At 52.4% G+C, this 25,133-nt stretch overlaps 1 protein-coding gene across 1 annotated transcript in view; it reads right to left on the bottom strand.

Annotated features, from left to right (window-relative positions):
- The window catches only part of Cdhr2 (cadherin related family member 2), a 35,037-nt gene extending 10,272 nt beyond the window's left edge, over positions 1–24,765 (bottom strand). The window contains exons 1-19 of the mRNA XM_075969565.1: positions 24,634–24,765; positions 14,439–14,501; positions 14,109–14,180; positions 13,215–13,354; positions 13,036–13,089; positions 12,135–12,224; positions 10,567–10,656; positions 9,824–9,949; positions 9,405–9,551; positions 9,241–9,316; positions 9,034–9,149; positions 8,711–8,944; positions 7,716–7,871; positions 7,473–7,634; positions 7,141–7,202; positions 6,281–6,524; positions 3,471–3,710; positions 1,492–1,561; positions 611–1,216 (exon numbers count right to left, since the gene is read on the bottom strand). Of these exons, the coding sequence (XP_075825680.1) occupies positions 611–1,216; positions 1,492–1,561; positions 3,471–3,710; positions 6,281–6,524; positions 7,141–7,202; positions 7,473–7,634; positions 7,716–7,871; positions 8,711–8,944; positions 9,034–9,149; positions 9,241–9,316; positions 9,405–9,551; positions 9,824–9,949; positions 10,567–10,656; positions 12,135–12,224; positions 13,036–13,089; positions 13,215–13,354; positions 14,109–14,180; positions 14,439–14,490 (2,737 nt within the window). The 5' untranslated portion in view covers positions 14,491–14,501; positions 24,634–24,765. The remainder of the gene's footprint in view (positions 1–610; positions 1,217–1,491; positions 1,562–3,470; positions 3,711–6,280; positions 6,525–7,140; positions 7,203–7,472; positions 7,635–7,715; positions 7,872–8,710; positions 8,945–9,033; positions 9,150–9,240; positions 9,317–9,404; positions 9,552–9,823; positions 9,950–10,566; positions 10,657–12,134; positions 12,225–13,035; positions 13,090–13,214; positions 13,355–14,108; positions 14,181–14,438; positions 14,502–24,633) is intronic.
- Between the last annotated feature and the right edge of the window lie 368 nt (positions 24,766–25,133).

Here is a 25,133-nt window from a genome sequence, read left to right on the forward strand (position 1 = left end):
TGTGTGGGGGATGTGTGGTGGAAATATTATGCATGTTTTTCTACATTAATATCTAAGTGTGATGCACAATTTTAATGTGAGTCATTTAAACACTCACTCTGACACACAACTATAAATCTCAGCACTTGAGAGACTGATGCAGGAGGATTATAAATTTGAGTCCAGCCAGGGCTACAGAGTGAAACCCTGTCTCAACAACACAAAATAAAAAAACTCCTACCCACTCTTTGCCTTGGCTGCACCATCTTTAAGATGCCTGGGTATGACTAGCTCATGAACTGTGCAGGAATGAAATGAGCAAATTCCCTAAGGTGTCTGGCACAGTTCCGTGCTGTGCTCACTGTTAACATGGCCCTCCTGCCCGTGTGGAGGTAGATGCGGCTGCAGCTGGCTCCGGGGTGCTGTCTCCTGTGTACTGTTTCACCAATGGCAGCCTTCAGCCGGTGCTTCCAGGCACCCCACTAAACACTCTCCACAACCTGCCTCTTGGCCACCCCTCCCCCGAACAGATGGAGAACAGAATCCCCAAGAGCACATGGCCAGTGACACAGTTGACAAGAGTTGATGTGGGTCCCTGCACCCTAAGCTGCAGCCCCGCAGGCCCTCTCACCATTGCTGCTGTATGCTTCAAAGCCAGAATCTGTGGTGAGGTCATGTGCCCGCACGACCAGTGTGACCAGATGACAAGCCTCATAATCGATGGCCTCACTCTGATTGACGTACACGGAGCCGTTGGAATCCATAGAGAACCAGCCGTGGCACACACTGCCCACGTCAACATTATCCTTGGTGCAGAGGACGTCCACTAGCTCTATGCTCAGCAAGGCCGCAGTGTCCACATCCTGGGCTTTCACCTGAGCCACCTGGCCATACTGGGAGCCATTCTCAGCCACAGATATGGCCTGGAGTGAGGCTGCAACCAGCGTAGGTGGTTCGTCATTCACATCCACCACAGTTACCATGACGTTTGCTGTGGAATTAAAGTCCTGGGGACCTGGGTTCTCGGCGCTCACTGTCAGATTGAAGAATTTCTGTGCTTCGTAATCGAGGCTCACATCAGGGAGCAGCCAGATGGACCCCTCGGCACACCCTTGTGCCAGCACATTGCCTCGGACAATAAAGTTGCTGACACCAGTCCCAGACAGGCTGAAGCTGATGCGGTTGTTGGCTTCGGTCTGGTCAGCATCGCAGGCTTTCACAGTGCCCACAAACTCTCCTGTGTATGAAGGACAGAACTTGGAGGACAAGTCGTGCAGGTCTTGGGCACTCCAGTTAGTCCTGTAATGGAGCTGTTAGCATGGGCCTTACTATTTGGTGTCAGAGACGGGATGTAAAGAGGCTCTGCTCTGGTGTACCCTTCCCCAAGGGCTGCTTCACAAAAGGATGACACCTGCATGTACCCAAGGTGCTAGGATACGTAATCCCCTGCCATCTGTACAGCCAGCCCATTGTTTAGCTCCCTGGGCCCAAACCAGCCCAGAGGGCACATACCTGGATCTCTCTCCTTCACAAAGAATTCATAGGAGGACTGATTGAATATAGGCGGGTTGTCATTGATGTCCTAAAGGGAGAGGCAGATCTGAGTCCTAGGGACCTCATAGCCCCAGATTCACCCTCCCCAGAGCCATCTGAGAAGCCAGTAATGCCTGTAGTGATAAGAGCAGCCGGGCTGCGTCCCCAGCACCCCGGCCGCCCGCACGGCTAGCTTTACCCAAAATAACAACACACAAACTGTATTCATTTAAACACTGCTTGGCCCTTTAGCTCTAGCCCTTACTGGCTAATACTGATATCCTGATCAACCCATCTCTAATAATCTGTGAGCACCGGTCTTACCGGGAAGATTCTAGCCTACGTCCATTCTGGGTCGGAGCTTCATTGCGTATGTCTGCCCAGGAGCGGGGCATGTCTTCTCTCTGAGGCGTCTGCCCCGAGAGGAGAGCTTTCAAGTCTCTGAGCTCACTTCCTCTTCCTCCCAGCATTCTGTTCTGTTTACTCCACCCACCTATGTTCTAAGCTATGAGCCCAAGCAGTTTGTTTATTACTTAACCAATGAAATCAACAGATTGATATATGACACTCCCACATCAAATGCCTCTACACAGATAGAGCCATCAATTCTGTGACCCTCAGTCTCCAGATTTGTCGACAGCCTTCAGAGAAGGTCAAGAAGTGGTCCTTCTGTTTGTCTGACTTCAGCCCAGAACCATAGTTCCACCTCCCAGAACTATTACAGGTCCCTGGCTGTGTCCCCATCTGGTTTATCCTGAGGTCCCCTTTCTCAGTCCTGTGACATCAGCTCTGTGCCCAGTCTGAACTGGAATCTGATGCCCTGGACACCTGATGCTTTCTGACCTTGCCTACCATGTACTGCCGGAGCCCTGCATCCCATCTTCTCCCTGTGTTGTCCTGTACTGGGGAGATGCCCTGGGTGCTCCAGCCCATCCCAATTGCTGGCATACATGCAAGCTTTGATGGTCAGTTTTCTCTCCATAACTACAGAATGGAGACCTGGGAACAGAACCTAGTCCTTCGATAAGGTGCGTCTTCCCTACTCTTCCTCCCCGATCCTTCCCTTCCTTTTGTCTTTCTCTACCCCCTCTCTCCTCCTTCCCTCCTTCTCTCCATCCTTCTCCTTTGTCTTTTTCTGAGATAGAGCTATCATCATGTAATCCAAATCCTTCTGGAAGTGCAGAAGGGGCCTCTGCTGGCTGAGGCACTTGGTCTGATGGGGACTCCTCAGACACACATCACTGATTTCTTGCACAAGGCTGCTGAATTCTCATGGTCGTCCTGACTCACACGGGAGTAGCTAAGACATCAGCTCTGAGTCCATTCCTGCTCTGCCTCTCCTGTGGCTCTGGCTTCAGTGTCCCCATCTGAAAGCAGGGGCATCCTCTGACACTTAAACAGTGTGTGACGCTTTCCGGGACAAAGGGACCCCTCCACTTCAGGAGGTGTAATTCTTCATTTTTCCTTTAGTGTTCTACAATGTCCTCAGGATGCCAGCAAGTCCTAAATCTATTCCGTGTCGTCACTGTCTCTTAGGTGACAAGGTCCACTGTGTATCCCAGGATGGACTAAAACCTCAGTTACCCTGCCTTAGTCTCTCAGGTATTGAGATTATAGGTGTGCACCACCATGCTTGGCCCCTGCTTTCTTAATAAAATGGTTGTCATCATCCCTATCTCTTGTGGAGGAGACACAGTTGGAGCCTGCTTCATCTGCCTTTAGTCTTGGCTTGGTGTTTGTCAGGAGGGTTCCAGGCAAGACTGGGCATTGAGCAACCTCCCTGGGTGACGACCCCTTCAGAACGTCTCCCTTCATTCATGTTGATTTCACCCCTCGTCTTTCTGACTTAAGGGCTAGGATTGGCAAGGTCTGCCCGGCTGAATTCCCAGCCTCTCATTTACCATGCTGTATAAGGCAGGAACCAGGGAGCTAGGCTGGGTGAGAGCACACTGCCTTACCTCCACAGTGATGGTGACATTGACATCAGTGCTGCGGGGAGGTTCGCCGCAGTCAGCCACATGCACAGTTAGTACGATTTGACCCTCCAGGGCAGGGTCAATGTCCTCTCGATCCAGGGGCTCCAGATTCCTGAGGACTCCTGTGTCAGGATCTATGGAGAAGTTCTGGCTATAGGGCCCAGGCAGCAGGCTGAAGAGCAGGCGGCTGTTGCTAGTATCTGGCTGGTCATCATCATAGGCCTGTGAACACAGTTGGTTGTGAATCAGGTATCTCGGCCTCAGGCTCACCCCTCTCTCCCACCCTGGCCTAAGTTGCCATTGGCTGGAACCAGTGGGAGACAGGCCATGGCACCCTGCTGAGATATGGGATACAGCCAGCAGGAGCTCTCAGCCTCAGCCTTGAGCGTGGTCCATCTCCCAGATTACTGCTACGTGTATGTTGCAAATCTGGGCCTGAGCTAGACCATGGGAAGAGACCTGAAGAGGAAGTTCCCATAAAGCCGACGCTACAGAAAGGGGAATGGGGGCATATACAGAGACTTGACATTTCTTTTTAAATGTAAAAGTGTGAAACCAAAAAAATGGCTGATTTCCCATGATTGCTGCAGCATGTACTATTTCTATTTCTCTCTGTGTGTCTTTCTATTCACACACACACACACACACACACACACACACACACACACACACATTTTGAGACATGGTCTTATGTAGCCCAAGCTGGCCTCATACTCAGTATGTAGACAAGGATGACTTAAAGCTTCTGATCCTCCTGCCTCCACACTCAGAGGCCTGGGACCTCAGGCATGCACTGACGCACCATCCTGTTTATGTGGTATCAGGAACAGAACCCAGTGCTTTTGCGCAGGCTAGGCAAGCCCCCACCAACTGAATTACATCCCTAGCCCAGTACTATATATATTCCATTTTTAAAGATGAAAATATTTTTTTTTATTTTATATGTGTGAATGTTTTGCCTCCACGTATGTAAGTGTAGCATTTAGGTACAGTGCTCACAGAAGCCAAAAGAGGGCATCAGACCCCTGGAACTGGAGTTATAAACAGTTGTGAGCCACCATGGGGATACTGGGTCCTCTCCAAGAGCAGACAGTGCACTTAACTGCTGAACCAACCCTCCCGCTCCCCACCCAAAATTTTTGAAACAGGGTCTCACTATGTATCCCTGACTGGCCTGGAACTCAGAGAAATCTGCCTGCCACTGCTTTTCAAAGGTGAAATCAAAATCAAAGTGTGCATCACCACATCTGGCTACAGTGCTGTACTTTTTCCACAGCTCATTCTTCATACCAAGGGTGTGTGTGTGTGTGTGTGTGTGCGTGCGTGTGTGTGTGCGCGGTGTGTGTGCGCAGTGTGTGTGCGTGGTGTGTGTGTGTGTGTGTGTGTTCGAATGCATGCTTGTCTTGTCAGGGCCCCAAGCATGCGGGACTACACTGGAATGAGCCTGCACAGAGGGCACATGCTCTTCGTGACCCAACCTTGACCTGAGGCCTTCCACCTGACTCCCAGCCACGCTGTTGCCCCTGCAGCCCCACAGCCCTGCTCCCTTTGGCAGCACAAACAACACCATCAGCAAAGGTCTGTGACTTGCTTAGCGGGAGCCCCAGGAACAGAGGACAGAGCGGATTTGCCTCTGAGCATTGAGGTTCAGCAGAGGACTCAGCAGGGGCTGGGATGGGAGCTATTCCTTGTCTTTCCGCCCTGCTCACCCTACATCATTGCCTTCGCTTCGGCTCTGTTGGGTCTCGCTCAGTAAATGCATCCTTCATAAGCAGCCAGAGGTGGCTCTTCCAAAGGCACAGCCTATCTGTCCCCACGAAGGGCCTCCGGACTTGGCCACTTAATCCGCCAAGCACTCCTCTGCCTCTTTAAAGGTGCCACAGTTCTGGCAATCACAAATGTTTCTCCCACGAGACTCTTAAAGGCCAGGGCCAGAAGGAGCAAGTCCACTGAGATCAGGACTTTGGGACTGCCCCACTGGCCAACCTCGGAACATCTGCAGGGAGCCTCAGTCCCTGAGCGATAGAGGGACTAAGGCCAAGAGACGGCCTTCTGAGGACCCTTCTCACAAGGGTCCATCCGGGTCATCCTCATGGAGAGATTCTCAGTCTCGCACCATGTAGGGTGGAGGGCTCCCCGTGCATCTCTGGAGCCATGACTGGGGTTTTACCATGTGACCCTGATAACCTGGCCGCTGAGATGTCTGCTTTCAGCTTCGGCTCCCAGGGGCTGTGTTCCAACTGTGTTCTTTGGGTTCTGGGTTTGGGTTCCTTATTGCTGCCTTTGGACCTTTAATAAAGCCACCCATTTTTTATTTGTTCTCTGTTTGGATCTTGGGCTTTGTGTTTGTTTTGTTTTTCTCAAAATAGGCTTTGTCTTCGTAGCCCTGACTATCTTGGAACTCGCTCTGTGGACCAGGCTGGCCTCAAACTCAGAGATCTCTCTGCCTTTGCCTCTGCCTCCTGAATGCTGGGGTATGCCCCACCATGCTGGCTTGGATCTTACCTTTTATGTAAGCCACATCAAATCTTTTTGGGATGAGTGGGGAATTAAAGGGCAATTAGTCTGTGAGGCCTATTCCATGCCAGGCCTCTGCAGAGTTCCTCGAGCCCATTATCTGACGCCCTGCTGACCCTGTGAATAAGGACTACGATCTTTCATTTTCTAAGAGGAAATAGGAGCCCAGAGAGACTGAGTAACTTCCTCAGAGCCACACAGTAGAGCTCAGACTTCATACAGGGCCAGCACGGACCCCTCCCCCACTTCCCCACTAGGTCCAAGATGGCTCTCACCTGGATGGTCACAGAGACATCGCTGTCCCCCTCTGGCACAAAGACGTTGTAGGAGCCTCGGACCACAGGTGTGTTGTCATTAATATCCAGCAGGGTGATCTGTAGTGTGGTAGTGCCAGACTGGTTCCCGCCGTCCGTGGCCTGCAGTGTGAGGTAGTACACGGCCTGCTTCTCCCGGTCCAGCCCCGTGCCATTTTTCACGGTCACGTTGCCTGAGTTTGGATCCACCTCAAACAGGTCATCTCTGCTCGGAGTGACCGGATTTAGCCAATAAGATGACAGGATATGCACTTACATTTGAACTTCAGACAAATGATAACACAGCCTTGAATGAATCTTGTGCCGTATTTCCAAGGGACTTCTGACTGTGGGCTGGTCACAATGTGAGTACCCCAAAGCCTCCAGGTGTGGGACACTTGGTCCACAGTGTGGAATGATGTTAGGAGGTATAGGGGCCTCTGTGAGATGGGGCCTTTTGGGAGGTTGTCCCTGGCCCCTTCCCTTCCTCTGAGTTCCTTTCTTGTCATATGAACTTTCCACCCCATACAGGGTCCCACCACATGATTTAAGATACTATGAAGTCCTCACATGGCACAGTGGATGGCATCCCATGCCTCTGGGCCTCCGGAACTAAATAAACCTTTCTCTTTATAAAGTACCCTGCCTCGGGCATTTTATTATAGTCACAGAAAATGAACCATTTTTTTAAAATAATTTTTCTGGAATGGACACACAACCAAGCACTTTGTGCTTTTGTGGGCTGCTCTGCTCTGCACTCTGCAGCTCTAGCCCCATGGGGAGGTAGAGAAGAGCCCCACCTCCCCCATGTCCCCCCCCCCCCGCACGTCTTGAGAGCTTACCCATTTCCAGCAAGCAGACTGTAGGTGATCCGACCCCATTCACCCGTATCTGGGTCTGTAGCCTGTGGGGCAAAGACGGCAGGACACTGGAGACAGGGCCCTCTGTGGCAGCACACAGCTCATTCGCTAAGGCTGTTTGTTGTGCGCCCTGACTCCAAAGGCTCACCACACATCTGCATTCACACCAGACACTCCACACACCCGGGTACACTCGTACATGTACGTGTGCTTGCCCGGACCCAATGGCATTGAATGGAACAGAGTCTGGGACGGTCTTAGATTGGCCTTTTTCATCATCTTCCTCCCAGCATGGTCCACCCAGTGTCACTCACCTTGATACTGCTGGTGACCACATAACCTGTTGGACTGTGCTCTGGCACCGTGAGTTGGTACAAGTTCTGAGAGAATGTGGGCCTGTGGTCATTAATGTCTCTAAGATGGATGGTCACCGTGGCAACAGAGGAGTTATTGCTGACTGAGTCAGTGGCCACAACCTGCAGACAGGAGAACAAGTGGCAATACGGGGGCCTGATCGCTATGGCCTCTGAGTCCCACAACATCTTGGTGAGCCATACCTGCACCTCCATCACTATCTTCTTCTCATAGTCCACCAGCGCTGAGTTTCTCACCACTACCTGCACACTGACAGACCCCGCTGCTCGCTCTGGGGACACGCTGAAGGCTCCAGCATCTTCCCCCTCCACTGACAGCAGGAAGGTACCATTATCGCCCTGTAAAGGAGAGTGGTACAGTAAAGATTGACCCCTTGCAACTGCTTACCCAACCTCCAAGCTCAGGCCTTATGCGGAAACTCTGCCTCAGTGAGACCCACAAGGGGAGTCAGAAAAGGCCGAGACAATAATCCAGGCAAGAGAAGTTGGACCGGCTATTCAGCTCTACGGACGCAGTCTCAGAGGACTGCCCTGGGCACTGTGGGTCTCCAGGGCTGGAAGGAAAAGCCACACTCAACCCACACCCATAATCAACCATCAACCTTCCTTACCCGCCATCACTCACCACCCACACCCGTCCAGGCCTGTCCCCTCCAGCACTGGCCACCGGCTTCACACCCCACCAGCCTTGTGTCACCACCTGGCCAACTCCACATCACCCAATCCTGTCAAGCCATGGTCTCACCCATCACTAGGACCACCTCTGTGGTGGTCCCTTCCCGGTTAATTGCTCAGACCCCTTTAACCGTTCCAGCCACCCTTGCCTACCACTCCCTTCTTCCCCAAACCACAGGCTGCCCAGAGCCGCCCACTGTTGCCTAGCACCTAACACCAACCTCCACTCCATGCTGCTTCTGCTCATGCCACCCAGCATTCCCCTGAACCCTGCCAAACAGTGCGCAACAGCCTCTGCTTTGCACAACACACGGATTGGGGCCACTGTCATTACCGTCGCGTTTCTGCCTTCGTTCCCCGTGAACCCCACTCATCACCCTGCCACGTGCTCTGCAATCCACTGCCCATCTGGGTTCCACTCGTCACCCACTCTCTTTCCCCCTCCGCCACTCCCTTCTCCATCCTTCCTCCACCAGTGCCCCTCCCCCGCCCCGTGCACCTGCCTGGTCTGGGTCGTAGGCCACCATGGTCAGGTCATCAATGGGGATTCGGGCAGAGGTATGCTCATCCACGTAGCCTACAAAGTTGACTTGGGCCTCTTGGGGGCTAAAGGAGCAGTCGGGGAGGCTGCAGTTATAAAATTCTGGCTTGTGGTCATTGACATCGGTCACCCTTATTGTGACCCATATGCTTGCGCTGGCCCCTTGCTGGTAGATGTTAAGATTCTTCTCGGTGGCCTGAGGTACAAAACAGAAGCCAGAGGGTAGAACAGTGCTCAGAGAGTGAGCTCAAAGGTCAAGGGCTAGAGAAGAGGAGCCGTACTCACCGTCACTTGTATCTGTACCTCTTCGTTTTCATTCAGCAGCTGCTCTCTGTCCAGGGGTCCGCTGACCTCGATGACCCCATCTTCCCCAATGCTGAACCACCCGGACCTTGTGGAATCTAACAGGGAAGCACTTGCAGCAGCTGCTCCAGGGGATCTGACCACTCCACCCTTACCCCAGCCCTCTCTGGGGGACACCCCGGTTCTCACTGGTGATGTTGTAGGTCACAATGTCATTGATGCCTTTGTCGCCATCCACTGCCTCCACCTTCAGCACCGAGGTTCCCTGGGAGGAGGCTTGATGAGAGCCTGTGACCCTTTGCTTAGACACTCACCTCACCGCTACCCAGCCCCCTCCCAACCCCAGCACATACCAAGACCGCATCCTCAGCCACAGAGGCTGAGTAAAACTCCCGGACAAACTGGGGATCCAGGTCTGGTTCATCAAGCACTGAAATGGACAGGAAGACTGGCTGGGAGCATTGGATCTTTGGTTCACCATTCAACGTGCCACCTGAGTCCTGTGGACAAGAAGAGGCCTCCTGCGAGATTGTGCCAAAACCCTGAGACCCCCAGCTCTGCCTATACTCGCTGAGCCCCCAGCTCTCCTTACACCACCCCCAGAGGCTCCTAGCTCTGCCTACGCTCACTGAGCCCCCAGCTCTGCCTCAGGGCCCAGAGGCTCCTAGCTCTGCCCACATTCCCCAGGCTCCCAGCTCTCCTTACACCCCCAGAGGCTCCTATCTCTGCCTATACTCCCTGGGCCCCCAGCTCTGCCTCAGGCCCCACTCACACAGGCCTTCAGCTGCAGCTGGTAGAAGGCACTCTTGCTGTTGTAGTTGAGGCTGCCATTCAACACAATGTAGCCATTGTCCAGGATACGGAAAAGATTCTCGCTGTCGTCGGTGCTGGGGATGACCTGTGACAGAGAACGCTCAGGTGAGGCCAGCTCTGGATACCACTGCCCCTCACTCCTCACGAATCCTACACTGAGAGACATAGGGTCAAAGCCTGGCTCTGCCATTGGCCAGGAATGCAAATGTTTCAGGGTCATGTAATCACTTAGCCCCGGTTTCTCCCCTTGGCTGGTATAATCACTTCGGTGGGTTAGAAGTAAGTTTTTTGTTGGCATTCAGGAATGGTGGGGTCACTAGCAAACTGGTCTTCACAGAACACATGTGCTTCTATTGTCTGGGTGAGCTTGGGCTAGACCCAGGCCCTCTCTGAGTCTTGAGCTCTCCCGGAGCTGTGAATGCTTCAGCCTGTGAGAGGTCTTGACCAGGCTGTTGAAGGGAATGGGAGCAAGGATTGGACCCTTCTTCAGCAGCAACTGGACAAAGTGAGACTTTCCTGAGGTGGTGGTGGGGTGAGGTGGGCTGGAGGAGTGGAGGGGGTTAGGAAAGCAAATGGAGGGTGGTCAGAGAAAAGCCAGGGAAACCAGAGCTATGATTGCCTGTGAAGATGCTGCCCCCTGGTGGACATGAGGCTCGGTGAGGCCAGCTCCCACCTGGGTTCCCCGGGGACTCTCACACTCACCTTCTCTATGAAGTACTTCACTATACCGCCGGTCCCGGAGTCCTCGTCCTTAGCCACCACAGAGAATACCACAGAGCCGACTGGCAGGGTCTGTAAAAAGGGACTTTACACCTGTGTGTCCATCCTATACCAACCCCGGGTTGGGCCTTCAGGGGGACATCAGACAGTTCAAATGGAACAGGCAGCCAGGTGACTGGTGGCACATGCCTTTAATCCCAGCACTCAGATCTCTGAGTTTGAGGCTAGCCTGGTCTACAGAGTCAGTTCCAAGAAAGCCAGGGCTACACAGAGAAACCTTTTCTCGAGAAAAAAAAAAAAGATGGGGCAGGCAGGCAACAGAACCCCTCTCTCAAATAACCCTGCCCTGGAAAACCCTCCCCTACACATCCTCATATCCCCAGAGCTGGTTTATACAGACTCTCAAGACCATAAGTGAAAGAACATTCTAGAACCCAGCCTGACTGCACAGTATCCCATGGGCTCCCTATAGCCACAGCCTGAGTCAGACTTCCTCACTCTTGGCTTCTGAAAGTTCCCCCATTCTTCCCAGAATGTTGGTCCAAACTGTTTCGGTGGCCCTCAAAAGTCAGGTGGCTACCTGTCTCTGCCCCTCCGCAGACTCTGCCTTCCAGCCTCTGAGGTCAGCCAGCCTTATCACTACCTGAGGACCTTTGCACGTGCTGTTTCCCAACCTGGAACATCCCTTCCCTGGAGATCCCCTGGCAGGCCCCTTGGTATCCAGGTCTCTCTCTGGAAGTCACCTACTCGAAGCCAGAAGCAGCCCCTTCTGTGGGGGACTTTCTTCCACTCTTCCCTGTCTTGTCATTTTTGGAGTTTCACGTCTCTGAACTGCCCCTTGCAGTTTGTTTTTCCCCACCTGTGCTCTAGACTGTGACACCTGGCGCATCACACCCAGGGGAGACCTGCTCACCAGGTGGGGTGAGGACCCAGAACAGCGCCTAGCACGTGGGTGCTAGGTGGGGCCTGTCAGGCGGATCCTATGCCTGACCCCACTTTAAAGGTCTTCACAACCACGTGGTCTGGGGATTCGGAGACAACACTTTGTTAGTAAAGGCGGCCCTGGGAACCTCCAGTGAAAACAGTTAAAATGAGGGAGTCTGGCTGAGGAAAGGGCCACAGCACAGAGCAGCCGTTCCAGACCTCCGAACTGCTTCTAGGAGGAACACTTGGCTCAGAGAGAGTGGCTGAAAGTCAGGTCTGTGCCTGTGGAAACAGAAATGGCTGGTCTTCCTGTTGAAGCCGCAGAGGTGGTGAGGTGTTAGCTTGGAGCCAGAGCTGCCCCTCCACACCTCAGGACGGAGGCAGCAAGGGAAGTAGAGACGACAGAGAGAGGGTGACCATATAACCAGCTGACCCATAGTTTTCCAGAACCATGAGAAACGTGGCTCCCTCCACTTCCTTTTCCGACTGAAAGAATCCGAGATGCTTGTTTCTAAACTGTGGCCCTGTCACTCACGGCCTCACGCATATCATTCACGGCCTCCCCAGATGGATGCTCCACTCCCAGACGCCCTCCCCATGTCCTGTCCCACAAAGGCTGGGGATACCTCACTGATGCTGGTGGAGAATTCAGAACCCTGGAAAACAGGCACGTTATCATTTCTGTCTTCCACGATCACAGGTAGCTCCCTAGTCACCTGCAGATGAGAAAGCCCAGGTGAGGCCAGAACATGGGGCTTAAGATGCCAGAATACTGCTGGAGGACACCAGACAGAACTCTGCTACATCTCTCCTGGATGTACACAGCCTCACCTAGCCCAGGCTGGCCTTGGACACAGCCTCACCTAGCCAGGCTGGCCTTAGACACCCTATGTAGCCAAAGATGGACTTGAACTCTGGATCCTCCTGCCTCCACATCCCAAACAGTAAGATTACAGATATGCACCACCATGCCTGACTTTAACAAGAAGAAGAAAAGGGGGGAGGAAGAGAAGGGCTGGGGGTGCCATTCAGAGAAAGAAAAAGGGGGGTATATATAGATTTGGAAAGACAATATGTCAGTCATTGGGTAGGCACAGTGACTTTAAGACAATAGACACATAGCCTAGAGGGATAACTCAGTGGTTAAGACCACTGTTGCTCCTCTAGACGACCAGGGTCAGTACCCAGCACCCTGGTGCTCCGGTCCCTGAGGACCCAATGCCCTCTTCTGACCTCTGCAGGCAGCAGGCATGCACACGGTGACAGGCTTATACTCAAACAAAGCATTCACACACATAGAATAAAAACAAAACATTTTAAATCACTATTTATATTACTATAAACCCACACTGTAATTTTATAAATTGACAAGGTGAACACACAATTTTGAAAGTAATCAACACTAAAGTATTATCAACTGGGGTACTCTCTGCTTGCCTGAAACAGACACATGATCAGAAGTGGACACTTGAGGCCTTGTTTGTACCACCCTCCGACCACCCCCTCCCCTCTCTCCTTTCAACTCACTGCGGGGTTGTGATTGTCATTTACGGAGATGGTGATCCTGAAGACACGGAGAGTCTGGAGCAGCAAGGAGAAGAGGTTGCTGTCAGTGTGAAATCCCAGCTGTGCTCCCAGGACTCTGGCTCTAAGGACCGCCCTGCCCATTCCCTCTCTCCAGGCTTTCCCCACCCACCACTCTTTACCTCGAAGTCCAAAGGGCTGGCCAGCTTCACTTCCCCAGTGCTTGAGTTGACAGAGAAGAAATAGGCATAGGGGCCACTGATCCCGTAGGTCAGCGGATCATCATCACTGTCATTAGCCACCAACCAGAAGGCCGTGTCACCTGCAAATGAACACAGCTACCCCAGGTCCGTGGCCACCTCTGTTAGGGTGGTCTGGTCCAGCTGCCCACAGGGCAGAGATGCAGGTGCAACTTGAATCTGGGATTCTGATCCCACCCCCAATCACCATCCAGCCTCCCTTCCTGCCTCTGGGCACTGGGCTTTAGTGAGACCAGAAATGCTGTGTAGTGTTCTGTGGAAGGAACACTGCGCATTTAATGATTGCTTTTGAATTTTCTTCCTAAGGAAAGGAAAGAACTGTGTTTAATGACCGTCTCCATGAGAAGAGAGACACTCTCTGGTTAGGAGATGCAGAGATGTTGAGAAATGGTTCTGCTGCCTAAGGAAAACATGGGAGACAAGCCAGTGGGTGGGAATCTTGTCTGAGCACCTCTGTCTTCCACAATCTCAGAGTCAACCAATCACAGATGGGCTAGGACCCTCCTCAGAGGCCCAGATTGGTGGGTACTCAGGTCCCTCATGTAAGTGATGGAGCATTTGTGTGTCGAACCCAAGCCTGTCTCCCTGATTTCAATCCCCTCTAGATAACACCGGATATGGTGGCAGGGGTTGGGTTATAAAGTAAGGACAAGAACAAAAGCTACAACTTTTTTCCTCGAGTATTTTAGCCTGTGGGGGCCGAAGCTGCAATGTGAAACTTCAGGTGCAGAGGGCTGGCTGTCCATGTGATCACCAGGGGCTGTTCCTCAGACGTGGCTGGGGAGCCTCAGTCCCAGCACAGGGACCATTACTCACCCACTGGTAAATCCTCTGATAGAGACACTATCGTCATATTGTCCGCGAACCGTGGTGGCGTGTTGGCTGTCACTGTAGGGACACACAGTAGGGGACGTCTGTACACCTGTACCGTACCACCAGCTGGTTCTCTGCATGTCCACCCTTACCCTTACCGCCAGCCTTCAGCCCAACCCACCCACCTAGAACAAGACTTCTACATAGCCCTCCCAGGGCCTGTCTAGGGTGGGCCATTCAAGCTGGGCACTTACTAGTGAGGGCTGGCCCCCACAAGGTGCTGCTGGGGTCCCCAATTTTAGTACTGCTCTCGTAGGGGAGGGAGGCACTCACCAGACAGCATGAAGGCAGGAAACAGGACACAGAGTGGCCACAGCCAGGCCATCTTGGAGGGACCTAAGAAAAAAGGTGTCAAGGAAAGGTGCCTGGGCACAGCCCGCCCTCCTGGTAAAGTCTGCTCGCCTAGGTCCAACCTTGAGCTATCAACGGCCTTCACTCTGAACATACACTTCACCCCAGACCTGTGCCGGGCACAGTTCTAAGTGCCTTGGGTGTGTGGTAGCCTTGTTTCTGTAAGCACAGGGTAGCAGCTAAGCACCAAGCTAAGTCAGTGGCATGCTTCAGGCCACACAGGACACAGTGACAAAGACCACTTTGAACGCAGGTCTTTTCACTCTGAAGTCTCAACTCTACCTCCCCTGACTCACACACAATGGCACCGTTCAGGATCAATGGTTCAGAGGGCCAGGTGGGTAGAGAGAGGAGGAGGCAGGGGAGAGAAAGGCCAACTTGGCCATGAATCACATAGCTGATGTCTCTATCACACACTGGGGGAAACACCCCTTCATATCTCGGCTCTAAAACGGTCACATCCAATTTGTTCCTCCTCCATTCCACTCCACTGTGTCATATAGGCCACCTTCCCCTCCCGTGCTCAGTGTCATTGGCCTCCTTTGATTCCCTCCAACTCAAACCTCCTCCCTACTCTCAAGCAATCTCACCATACCCCTTGGCGGCTCCTAGTACCAGAGTACAAATTCCATAACAGTGTCCAAGACTTCAGTCACCTCTTCAGGTTCATGACTAACATTCCCACAAGCCATGCTGGCCTACCATCCCTCTCCAAAGACATCGCCGACGCTGCTGCATACCGCTCCATCCCTGCATATGAAGCTTCTGTTTTCCCAGTCACTCGCCTTTCTGTCCCCACACCTCAGTGCTTTCAGAAGGAACTGACTCTTCCTCCCACCTGTGCTGATGTAAGTGAATGAGCCCACCAATCCCAAGCTCCCTAAGGCTAACAAGGAACACTAGAAACTCGGCAGGGTCGTCAGTGCATCCCAGGACCTGAGTACAGCCCCTCTGGCCCTGGTTCCCTTGGGGGAGAAGGTTCAATGGCCTCTACACTGCAGGGCCAGCTCCTAGTAAGCACAGAATAAGTGGTAATGATTATTATTATGAAAGAAACTCATCTCTTGCCCCTTCACGATTGGTATCACCACTCCTGGTTCCTTTCTTCCCCAAACTCTGCCACGGTACTTGGTGTCCACTCAACAATCAAGTCTGGTCTCTACCTCTTTGTTGTCCACCAGTTCTGAAGCCCCAGCACAAGCCTTCTATTTTGAGTCAGATCCATCTTGCCTTAGTGTGGTGCTTTGCATAAGTACAGCCCCCATAGCCAGGTGGTGGTGTCACAGGCCTTTAATCCCAGCACCCAGGAGGCAGAGACAGGCAGATTTCTGTGAGTTCAAGGCCAGCTTGGTCTACAGAGTGAGTTCCCAGGACAGCCAGGGCTACACAGAGAAACGCTGTCTCAAAAACAAAATAAAACAAAAAGTAATAATAATAACAATAATAATGATAACCTCCATAGGCTCAGCTCTTTGAACGTTTAGTCACCAAAGAGTGGAACTATTTAAAAGGATTATAAAGATTAGGAGTAGGTGTAGCCTTGCTGGAGGAAGTGTGTCATTGGGAGTCAGCTTCAGGGTTACAGAAGTCCAAGCAGGCCCAGTGTCTTTCTTTTTCTGCCGACTGTGGATCAGGATGTAGAATTCTCCAGCACCTCGTCTGCCTGAGTGCTACCCTGCTCCCCGCCATGATGACAATGAACTAAACTTCTGAAACTGTGAGCGAGCCCCCAATTAAATGTTTTCCTTTATAAGATTTGCCATGGTCATGGCATCTCTTCACAGCAATAGAACACTGACTAAGACACACAGTTTCCCCCAAACTGACAGAAGACACCGAAGTGTGGAGAAGTGGTGTCAGGGGCTGGGTCCTGGCATTTTAAATGCCTGCTGACATGTTCTGAGTGCCTGCGACATGAGCAGTGTCCTTACTTACTCCCTCAACAGGTACTGGCTGCCATCTACAGCCACCAGCTGCCAGACCTATTACAGCCCTGGCAGTACACAGCGAACAGGCAGGCAGGGGCTGGCCTTGCTCAGCTGAGGGCTGCCCAGACGTCTGCTCATCACCCACCATAAAGGAAGACAGCATGGGGGGCAGGTCAGGAGCAAAAGGAAGAGAAATTACTTTAGGTGATATGACAGACAAGCAGTTTTACTCATTTTTTGGCATTTCTCTCTGCAAGGAATGGAAACTGTATCTGCTTCCCTATCACCCTGGCTGGCCTGGAACTTGGTCTGTAGAGCAGGCTGGCTGTGAACTTGGAGCAATCCTCCTGCCTCTGTCTCCTGTGTACTGGCTGAACCGGGCGTGCTTTTCTGGAGTTTATTATGTTCTGACGTGTTTGGGGTGTGACCGGCTGGAAGAGACTGGAGCTAACTCGGGAGACAGCAAACAAGGCCTTCAGGCACGCCTTCCCGTACAAACCGAAGAATTCAGAGCCAGAGCCCCAAGCACCCGTCAGTGTCTCACACTCACACCAAATCCAGGGCCACGTAACAAGCAGCTACGTGGTTATCCCTACATCCCAGAGTGCCCAGAGGTCACCCGCACACCCAGTCCTGACTGGCTGCACTCTGCCAAGCCTTCCTTCCTCCCCCTGCTTTCTGGCCCACCTGGGCACTACGGCAAGCTCCTCCTTCTTGGAACAGTGAGTGACCACATTTGCCTTCAAAATTCTTTCTGTCTGCGTCATGACTCAGTCACCTCTTTATTGAGCTGTTAACATCCTGTGCCGCATACTTTATGTCAACCTGACAGAGAGGAGAGAGCCTCCACTGAGAAAGTGCTTCCATAAGATTGAGCTGTAGGGGACCTATGTGAGTTCGAGGCCAGTCTGGTCTACAAGAGCTAGTTCCAGGACAGCTACAGAAAAACCCTGTCTGGGAGTCGGGGGAGATTGGACTGTAGGGCATTTTCTTATTTTCTTAATTAGTGATTGATAGGGTAGGGCCCAGCCCATTGTGAGTGGTGTTATCCCTAATCTGGTGACCCTGGGTTCTATAAAAAAACAGGCTGAGCAAGCCATGCTAAGCAAGCCGTTAAGCTGCACTCCTCCTGCCGTTGAGTTCCTGTCCTGACTTCCTTCAATGATGAACAATGAATGATTTGGAAGCATAAGCCAAATAAAATAAAAACCTTTCCTCCCCAACTTGATTTTGGTCATGGTGTTTCATCACGGCAGCAGTAACCCTGACTCAGACACATCCCATGAGAACAATGACAACACCAGACAAGAGTGAGATCATCAGAACATGGCGCCAGAGATGCCTTCTGCTAAGGCTGTGAGACTGGCAGACTCCCCTTCTTGTCTTTTGAGCCAGGAATGAGCAGCTGTGCTGGAAGGGAGCCTGAGACAGCTCTGAGCGGTCTGTGAGAGAGGGGAGCAAGCCTCTAATGGCACTCTTGGGGGGCACAGAAAAGGAACGGCTTGTTTGATAGTCAACACTCAGTGACCAGAAGCACAAGGAAACCATATTGAAACAGGCCTATGCCCTGGGATGCAAACCCACGCAGAGCCCTGCCCAGACTCGTTTGCTAAGCAGGATGATAGTGGTTAGGATTTTGTCGTTAGTTGTGCTTTGTTTGGATAGCCTCTGTCTCTGGAGTTCTGGACGCTTGAAACTCTCTCTGTAGACCAGGCTAGCCTTGAACTCAGATCTACCTGCCCTGCCTCCGAAGTGCTGGGATTGAAGGTTGTTTTTAGATGTGAGGGTTTTTTATTTGTTTGTTTTGGGTTTTGGGGTTTTGTTGTTGCTGCTCAGACAGTCTCTACGCAGCTCTGGCTCCTGGAACTCTCTATGTAGACTATAATGGTCTCAAACTTATAGAGATCCACCTCCTCTAACCTCCCAAGTTCTGTGTGTGTGTGTGTGTGTGTGTGTGTGTGTGTGTGTGTGTGTGTGTTGATGTGTATGTATGTTTAATGGGAGTCTCACCATGCTTCCCAGGCTGGGATCTTCCAGGCTCAGCCTCCCAAGTGCTGGGATTACAAGCATGTTTCATAACACATGGTCTTGATATTATTCTTTGCTAGTAATCTCTGTGGCAGTGAGTCTTGCAGCCATAGATAGCCAGAATAGGAAGGGGAGAGCCCCAAGCAGGCGAAGAGTGGGCAGAGATCTGAGGGGTCAGGGAGGCCTGTATGAAGAGTGGAAGAGCCTTCTGCTTCGTGGGATGGCCCTGCTTTGGGTGGCCACTCCTCTGCCACCCTGGAACCCCACTGCAATGGCAGCAGGAATACTGGAAGCTAGCAAGCTGTTGGCATCATGTCACCTTATCAAGCCGGTGACACTTGAAACAGAGTAGGGGCTGGAGTGGAGTGCACCCCAGAAAGAAAACTCAAACCCCAGCAAGGCTGAAAGTTTCAGAGTTCCCTGAAAACAGAGGCACGGAGTGGTCTGAGAGAAGGGACATTTTGAGAGAGGCAATTGGACTTCCAGACTCCACTGCCTGCGCCAGCCTCTGCCCCAGGGAATGTGGTCCACTTCCACTGAGGCTGATTAGACAAGCTGGACCTGGGGACACTACAGAGGAGGGGGACCCATAGTGAAGAGCTGTGACAGGAAAGATTGCACCTTTAACGATGATGAAGTGACATTTCCACCAACAACCAGAAACTGACAGCTGAGAATATGGTGGGGACATGGGTCAGCTCAGTGACAGAGCTTGCCTAGCTCGTGTGAGGCCCTGGGTTTGCTCCAGCACAGCAAACAAAATAATAATGTAAAATTTTAAATGGCCTACCTAAAATAAAAAAATAAATAAAACGAACACTAGATTCTAAAACGCATACAAGAGGGTCTCCATAGGATCACCTCATAGTGTGGCCTCCAGGTGACAGGTGTCACCCACAACCCACAACCAGGGTTACCTAGATTGAGCCACAGTCACAGTGGTAGAGAAGCAGTCAAGTACAATAAAACACAGCTTCCCTGTCCCCCAGACTCCACAGTCACACACAGAACTGCAAACTCAAGCCAACAAGAGCATGGACCACCAACTCTGAAGACACAGAAAATGCAAGAGACCCAGGAAAATGATAATAATGGGTACCCCAACGGAGATACAAGAGGCTCCGTGAGGACCAACATCCAAGAAAGAAATATCTCAAAATTTGGGGCTCGCTTCTGGCATTTAGGATGTTGAGACTTTACCACACAGGCCTGCTCCCACAGAGAATTACCCAGCCCCAATTCAATAGTGCTGGAGTCATGAGCCCCTGAGGCTGCCAAGCTGTGAGCAAGAGGTGCACTCAATCCTATTATGACACACAAACTCCTAGATGAAGCCCCAAATACCATGAGTAGAGCTGAATCCTTGCTATACCTAATCTAAACTCCTACAGAATCATGAACATTAATAATAATAGATTGTTGTTTAAAGCCCTGTGCTCTGGAATGATTTATTATACAGTAGTGAGTGGCCAGAACACTATTTCTGCAAAATGCTGAAAACAAGTGATTTCCAACCTAGAATTCTATCTATACCCACGAAAATTATTGGTCACACAGTCTTAGACTGAGCCCAGATTTTTACCTCTCCAGAATCAAGTAGAGGAGTCAGTCAGAGTCAGGAAACAGGGTGCTGGCCACAAGTGGGGAGGTAGCTGGTCATCAGTGCACCCTGAAGACTAGGGGCTCCCACATCCTGTGGGAGGGAGGGTTGCACCTCTGGCAGAGGGAAAGCATGGGCTTGTAATGCTAAGGAAACCAAGCAAACAAGACCAGCGAAGGGCCGGGCGGTGGTGGCGCACGCCTTTAATCCCAGCACTCGGGAGGCAGAGGCAGGCGGATCTCTGTGAGTTCGAGGCCAGCCTGGACTACAAGAGCTAGTTCCAGGACAGGAAAAGCTACAGAGAAACCCTGTCTCAACAGAAACAAAAAAAAAAAGACCAGTGAAGGTGGGAGTGGAAGTCAGCCCTGGTGGGTGACTCGCTGCGCTGCTCTCCAGTGAGCCCGTGCTCTGCCCGGCTCTGCTCTGGGGCTGGTGTGATGCCAGCCCACATGCGCGCAGCTCTCAGGTGTTCCACAGATTTGGGTGCCTTCCTTTTGTGCCAGAGCTTGCACCCTCACCTCGCTTTTGCACTCTCATTGAAGTCACCATAGAGCTTGCGCTTGCTCCAGGACTCCGTCCCCCATGCTCTGAGATTGAATGTAGAGACCAGAGCATAGCAACCAGGGCAGGGGCAAGGCTTGTTACAAATGAAGGCAAGGTCTGGGTTTGGGGCGATGGTGCGGGGTGGAGATGGCAGTGAGTGGATGGGAGTGGGGTCTAGGTAGAACGGATGGAGGTGGTGGTGTGATCATGGAGGTGGTGATGGTGGCAGGTGGATGGGAGTGGCGGGCAGCAGGGGGTGAGATATGTGCCCTGTGAAGAAGGTCCTGGAGCTTTCTTGCTGGCTGGGCACATGAAGACCTGACATCTCCATGGGGCTATCATCACCTTGAGCCTAACTCCTCTGTCTTTTCTTCAATTCCTTTCCTTCTACTGGGAGTAAAGAAACAGCCACAGGCTGATCAGTCGCCAATGCAGGCATGCGTAGTTCATCCCGGCCACAAAGGTCATCTCCGCCAATCTCCCAAGAAGGAAGTTTCTCCACCCAGCTCAGCACAGGGAAGGGAGTTGGCGGTGAAGGGCAGCGCTGGGCTGGCCCTTTGTACCCGCTATCTTGTCCTTAGCAAAGAAGTTTGGAAGGAACCCACTACTATCCATACTAGGACCCAATCCAGTGGGGTAAGGAGTGTGTGCCCATAACTCCAGCTACTTGAAGGACGAGGCACGAGAGTTGAGAGTCCAAGTTAGCCTGGAAACATGGGAGGACTGCACCTCAAGACAAAGTTTAAAAGGTCTGGAGCCACACATTAGTGGCATGCACAGGGCCCGGGGTTCCAAGCTCAGCAGGGGACAAATCTTCGTGCTCCCTTTTCAGGGCTTCGAGTGTCCCCTCTTCCTCCTCCTCTTCTTTTTTCTTCCTCCTCCCCCCTCCTGTTCTGAAGTACCACATTTTCCCCTAGGCTCCGCAGTAGCCCCAGAGAGGTGAAGCTGATGAAAAGAAACCAAGCTGGAACCTTCCTTCCTTCTCCATGGCCACCAAAGTCCACTCACAGCCCCACTCCTGTTCACTGTTCATCCAAGTTGCTCCCCCCTCCTTCCATCCCATTCCCATAGTGTAACTCGGATGGTAGGGACTCACATCTGCACACTCGCATGACATCACCCCTGCCTGGTCACTAGCTCCTGGGAAGGAGTGCCGGCTCAGACACACCTATTTGCCCCTTAGAAACCTTAAACCTCTAGGGAAACTGGGTCTCCTGCCCAGCAATCCATAGCAGTCAGAGGCCATGCCCAGAGCTCCTTTGGGTCCTGCTCCCTACGCTGCCTGAGTTGACCCTAGGTCTCATGGTCTCATCCCTATCTTTGTCACTATGACTTTTCACAGCCATAGTCATTGATCATGATGAGGCCAAAGTTCTGCACTTTGCAGCATCCTCTCCTGGATTCTGTCACTTAAGAAAGATGTGTCATGAGATCAGTACCAAGAACCAGATGACCTGCGTCACCTCGATGGACATAGTCACTCCCAAGACCCGCCTGTCCAAGGCTCATACTGGCTATGGGACACGCTTCCTACCCTCGGCAAGCCAAGTCCTTAGAGGACCTGGGTCTCTTCCACAGGTGGCTTATGGTGTCCTGTCCACAGTCCACACCTTGCATGCTCACTCTAGATTTGCATGTTTCTCCTCTGCCCCCAAAGGCCCTCTGGTGTCCCTCACCACTGTGCAAGTTCCGTCTACCCTTCAAGGCTCAGGTCACAAAGGGAGCCTCTGGGCCCCAGTCAGCGGACATTTGTTCCAGGACAGAAGGGAGAAGAAAGGGAGGGGAGGGGAGGTGCCTGCGGACTGGGACTAGGGAAATCTCCCTCCCTTTCTCTTGTGGAAAACCACAAATCAGACTTGGGTGTGAAGTGAGACCCCTTTGATGTCACTATGCACCTGATACAGTCTGCTTCTCTAGATGGGAGGCTGGGCCTGGAACACAGCCACTATCCCGTTACTCAGGAGGCAGGAGGCTCTCCAGTTCTACACTAGCCTGAGCTACAAAGAACAAAACTGTAAAAGAGAAAATCAGGGAGGGAGAAGAAGATGGGGATGATGGAGATAGGGAGAGGAAGAAAGAACAGATCTAGACCCCAGAAATGCCAGGTCCTTGCTCCCATCTAGACCCCAGAAATCCCAGGTCCTTGCTCTCAATCTAGACCCCAGAAATCCCAGGTCCTTGCTCTCAATCTAGACCCCAGAAATCCCAGGTCCTTGCTTACAATCTAGACCCCAGAAATCCCAGGTCCTTGCTCCCAAACTCTGTCCCACTCACTTGGGGCTGAGCAGGAGGCTCTCTACCACAGCAGGATAGCTCTGTGGTACAAACACTTCAAAGGAGCCAGTGGGGAAGCTTGCTCACTCCCATCATGAAGATGTGAGACCCGATGTGAGACCTGTCTAGGGTGAGAAGTGGGCCAAGTACCCTGATCTAATTATTATGAATTAATATGGATGTAGAAATGCTAAGCTGTACTTCATCAACCTATTCAATTAATTTGTGTCAGTTAAAAATATACAACTATCCAGACTGTAAAGTGTCTGAGAAAAAGGTCAGGAGCATTAGGGGCTCCCAGTCACCCTATGACCCCCAGAGCCAGGCCTGACCCGGCACAGGCTGCTCAGAGGGCGCTTTGGCCACACCTCACAAGACTCCAGGAAACCAAATGCCTCTAGAATTCGATCCAGTGGGAGTGAGGACCTCATACCTACCGAGGACTTCTGGGAGGGCTACAGGAGAACAGACCCCCTCCCCTGCTAAAAGCCCAGCCATGTTTCCCTACCCTACAGCTGCCCGACTCCTCCTCATCCCCAGCACAGCTCCCTAAGCCCTTTCACTTCCGCTTTCTCTCACTCCTTCCCACAGCTGCTCCCCAGGAAACAGCTATTGTTTAGTTATTGTTCACGGACCCTAAAAAGAAATGCCAGTTCAGAGGGACAGCCAAGAACAAAGGAAAGAGGGTTAAATCCCAGCTGCAGGCAAGGTTGGACCCAGGTGCCCCTCTGATGACCCCACAAGGGTCGCTCCTGATCCCACCAGCCCAGGCAAGTGGCCCAGCTGCAAAGATAGGGACCCAAGGATATTCTAACTTCCATTCCCTGGGGATACCAGGATTTCTGTAGCACCCCCCCCCCCAGCTGCTTCTTCTAGAAGACAGGAATGGATCAGGTCCCAGGTCTGAATCCAGCATTTCATACACTGTCCAGCACCAGGCAAGCCTCCCTCTCCCTCAGCTTTGGTTCCCCTGCTGAGGAACAAGGTGAGGGTCAGGCTATGGCCTATGCTGATCAGGAGAACATCAGTGTTCTCCGAAATTCTGCCTCAAATCAGCCAGCAGGTAAGTCCTGTCTGAACAAGGGCTGGCGTGGCTGGGTCTCTACCCTGTTAATCAGCTACGGTTGGGGATAGTATGGTCAGTACTCCCAGAGGTGACCCAGCACTCGATGCCTGAATCTGTGAGGGACAGCTCTATACTGCTGCCCTGCCTGCTTCATGAGCCCTTCAGGGGCTACTAGTAGTACCACGCCCACTCTACAGATGCAGAAACTGAGGCCCAAAAGCAGTCAGCAGCCCACTCAGAGTATGAATGGAACTGAGAGAAGATCTAGCCCAGCAGAACGGAGGCCGGCTCTCCCACTCAGGTCCAGAACCAGACTCAGCCCCTTCCTCCCTCCTTCTAGATAGCAGATGAGGTGGCTAATTCCCTTCCTAGGGGGATCCTTCCCCTCTGTCTTGAAGGATCCCTTTGGCTGCTCCAAATACCCCCAGTTACTTGGGAAGGCAGAACCGGGGGCTGCCACGGCCTGAAGAGGAGGTCTCAGCCCTACACACTAGAAGAAACAGGCTGCGCAGGTGACCTCACTGATTCAAGCCCATTTCTGCCCAACCCAGTAAAGTGGCTAGCGCCACAGCTAGCTCTGCCCGCTGGTGTTCCTCCGCCCTCTGCCCTGTGCCAGATGGCCAGAGAATGATTCTGAAGCATCCAAGGCTTGCCTCAATCCCAAGGACCCCAGCTTACCCCTGGCTATGAGCCCCCGAAGCAGCTGAGCTGGATGGCCCCTACCTGTGCCCTGGAAGGGGCACACAGGCAGTGATGTGCACCAGTCACAGGTGGGCACCGTCTGGAGCCAGCAGCCACACAGCTGCAGACTTTGGCACCATCTCCACCTCCTCTGAGCAATTATTAACCATGCAGAGACCACACCTCCTCAGAAGGCACTGGCTACAGCTGGAGCAGGCAAGGCCCCAGGACTGCAGTACTGGAGGGACAGGCAAGCCAACTGCTAGAGAAGGGGAACAGGCAGGTGCCCAGTCCAGGGTCCTGCTGCAAGCTGGAGATGGGGATGGGGATAGCCAAAGGGCCACCAGGACCTCCTGTTCTCTCTTGGTTGATCTTCAGTGGATGGAACTTGTGGAGAAGGTAGGTGGGGAGATGGGGGGGTGAGGGAACTTGTAATGATTTAACTATCAAGCACTGAGCCTCCAGGCCAACCCCTGAGGCTGGCATGAGGGGGCACC

This window comes from Microtus pennsylvanicus, chromosome 4 (genome assembly GCF_037038515.1).
Source record: "Microtus pennsylvanicus isolate mMicPen1 chromosome 4, mMicPen1.hap1, whole genome shotgun sequence".
Taxonomy (NCBI): domain Eukaryota; kingdom Metazoa; phylum Chordata; class Mammalia; order Rodentia; family Cricetidae; genus Microtus; species Microtus pennsylvanicus.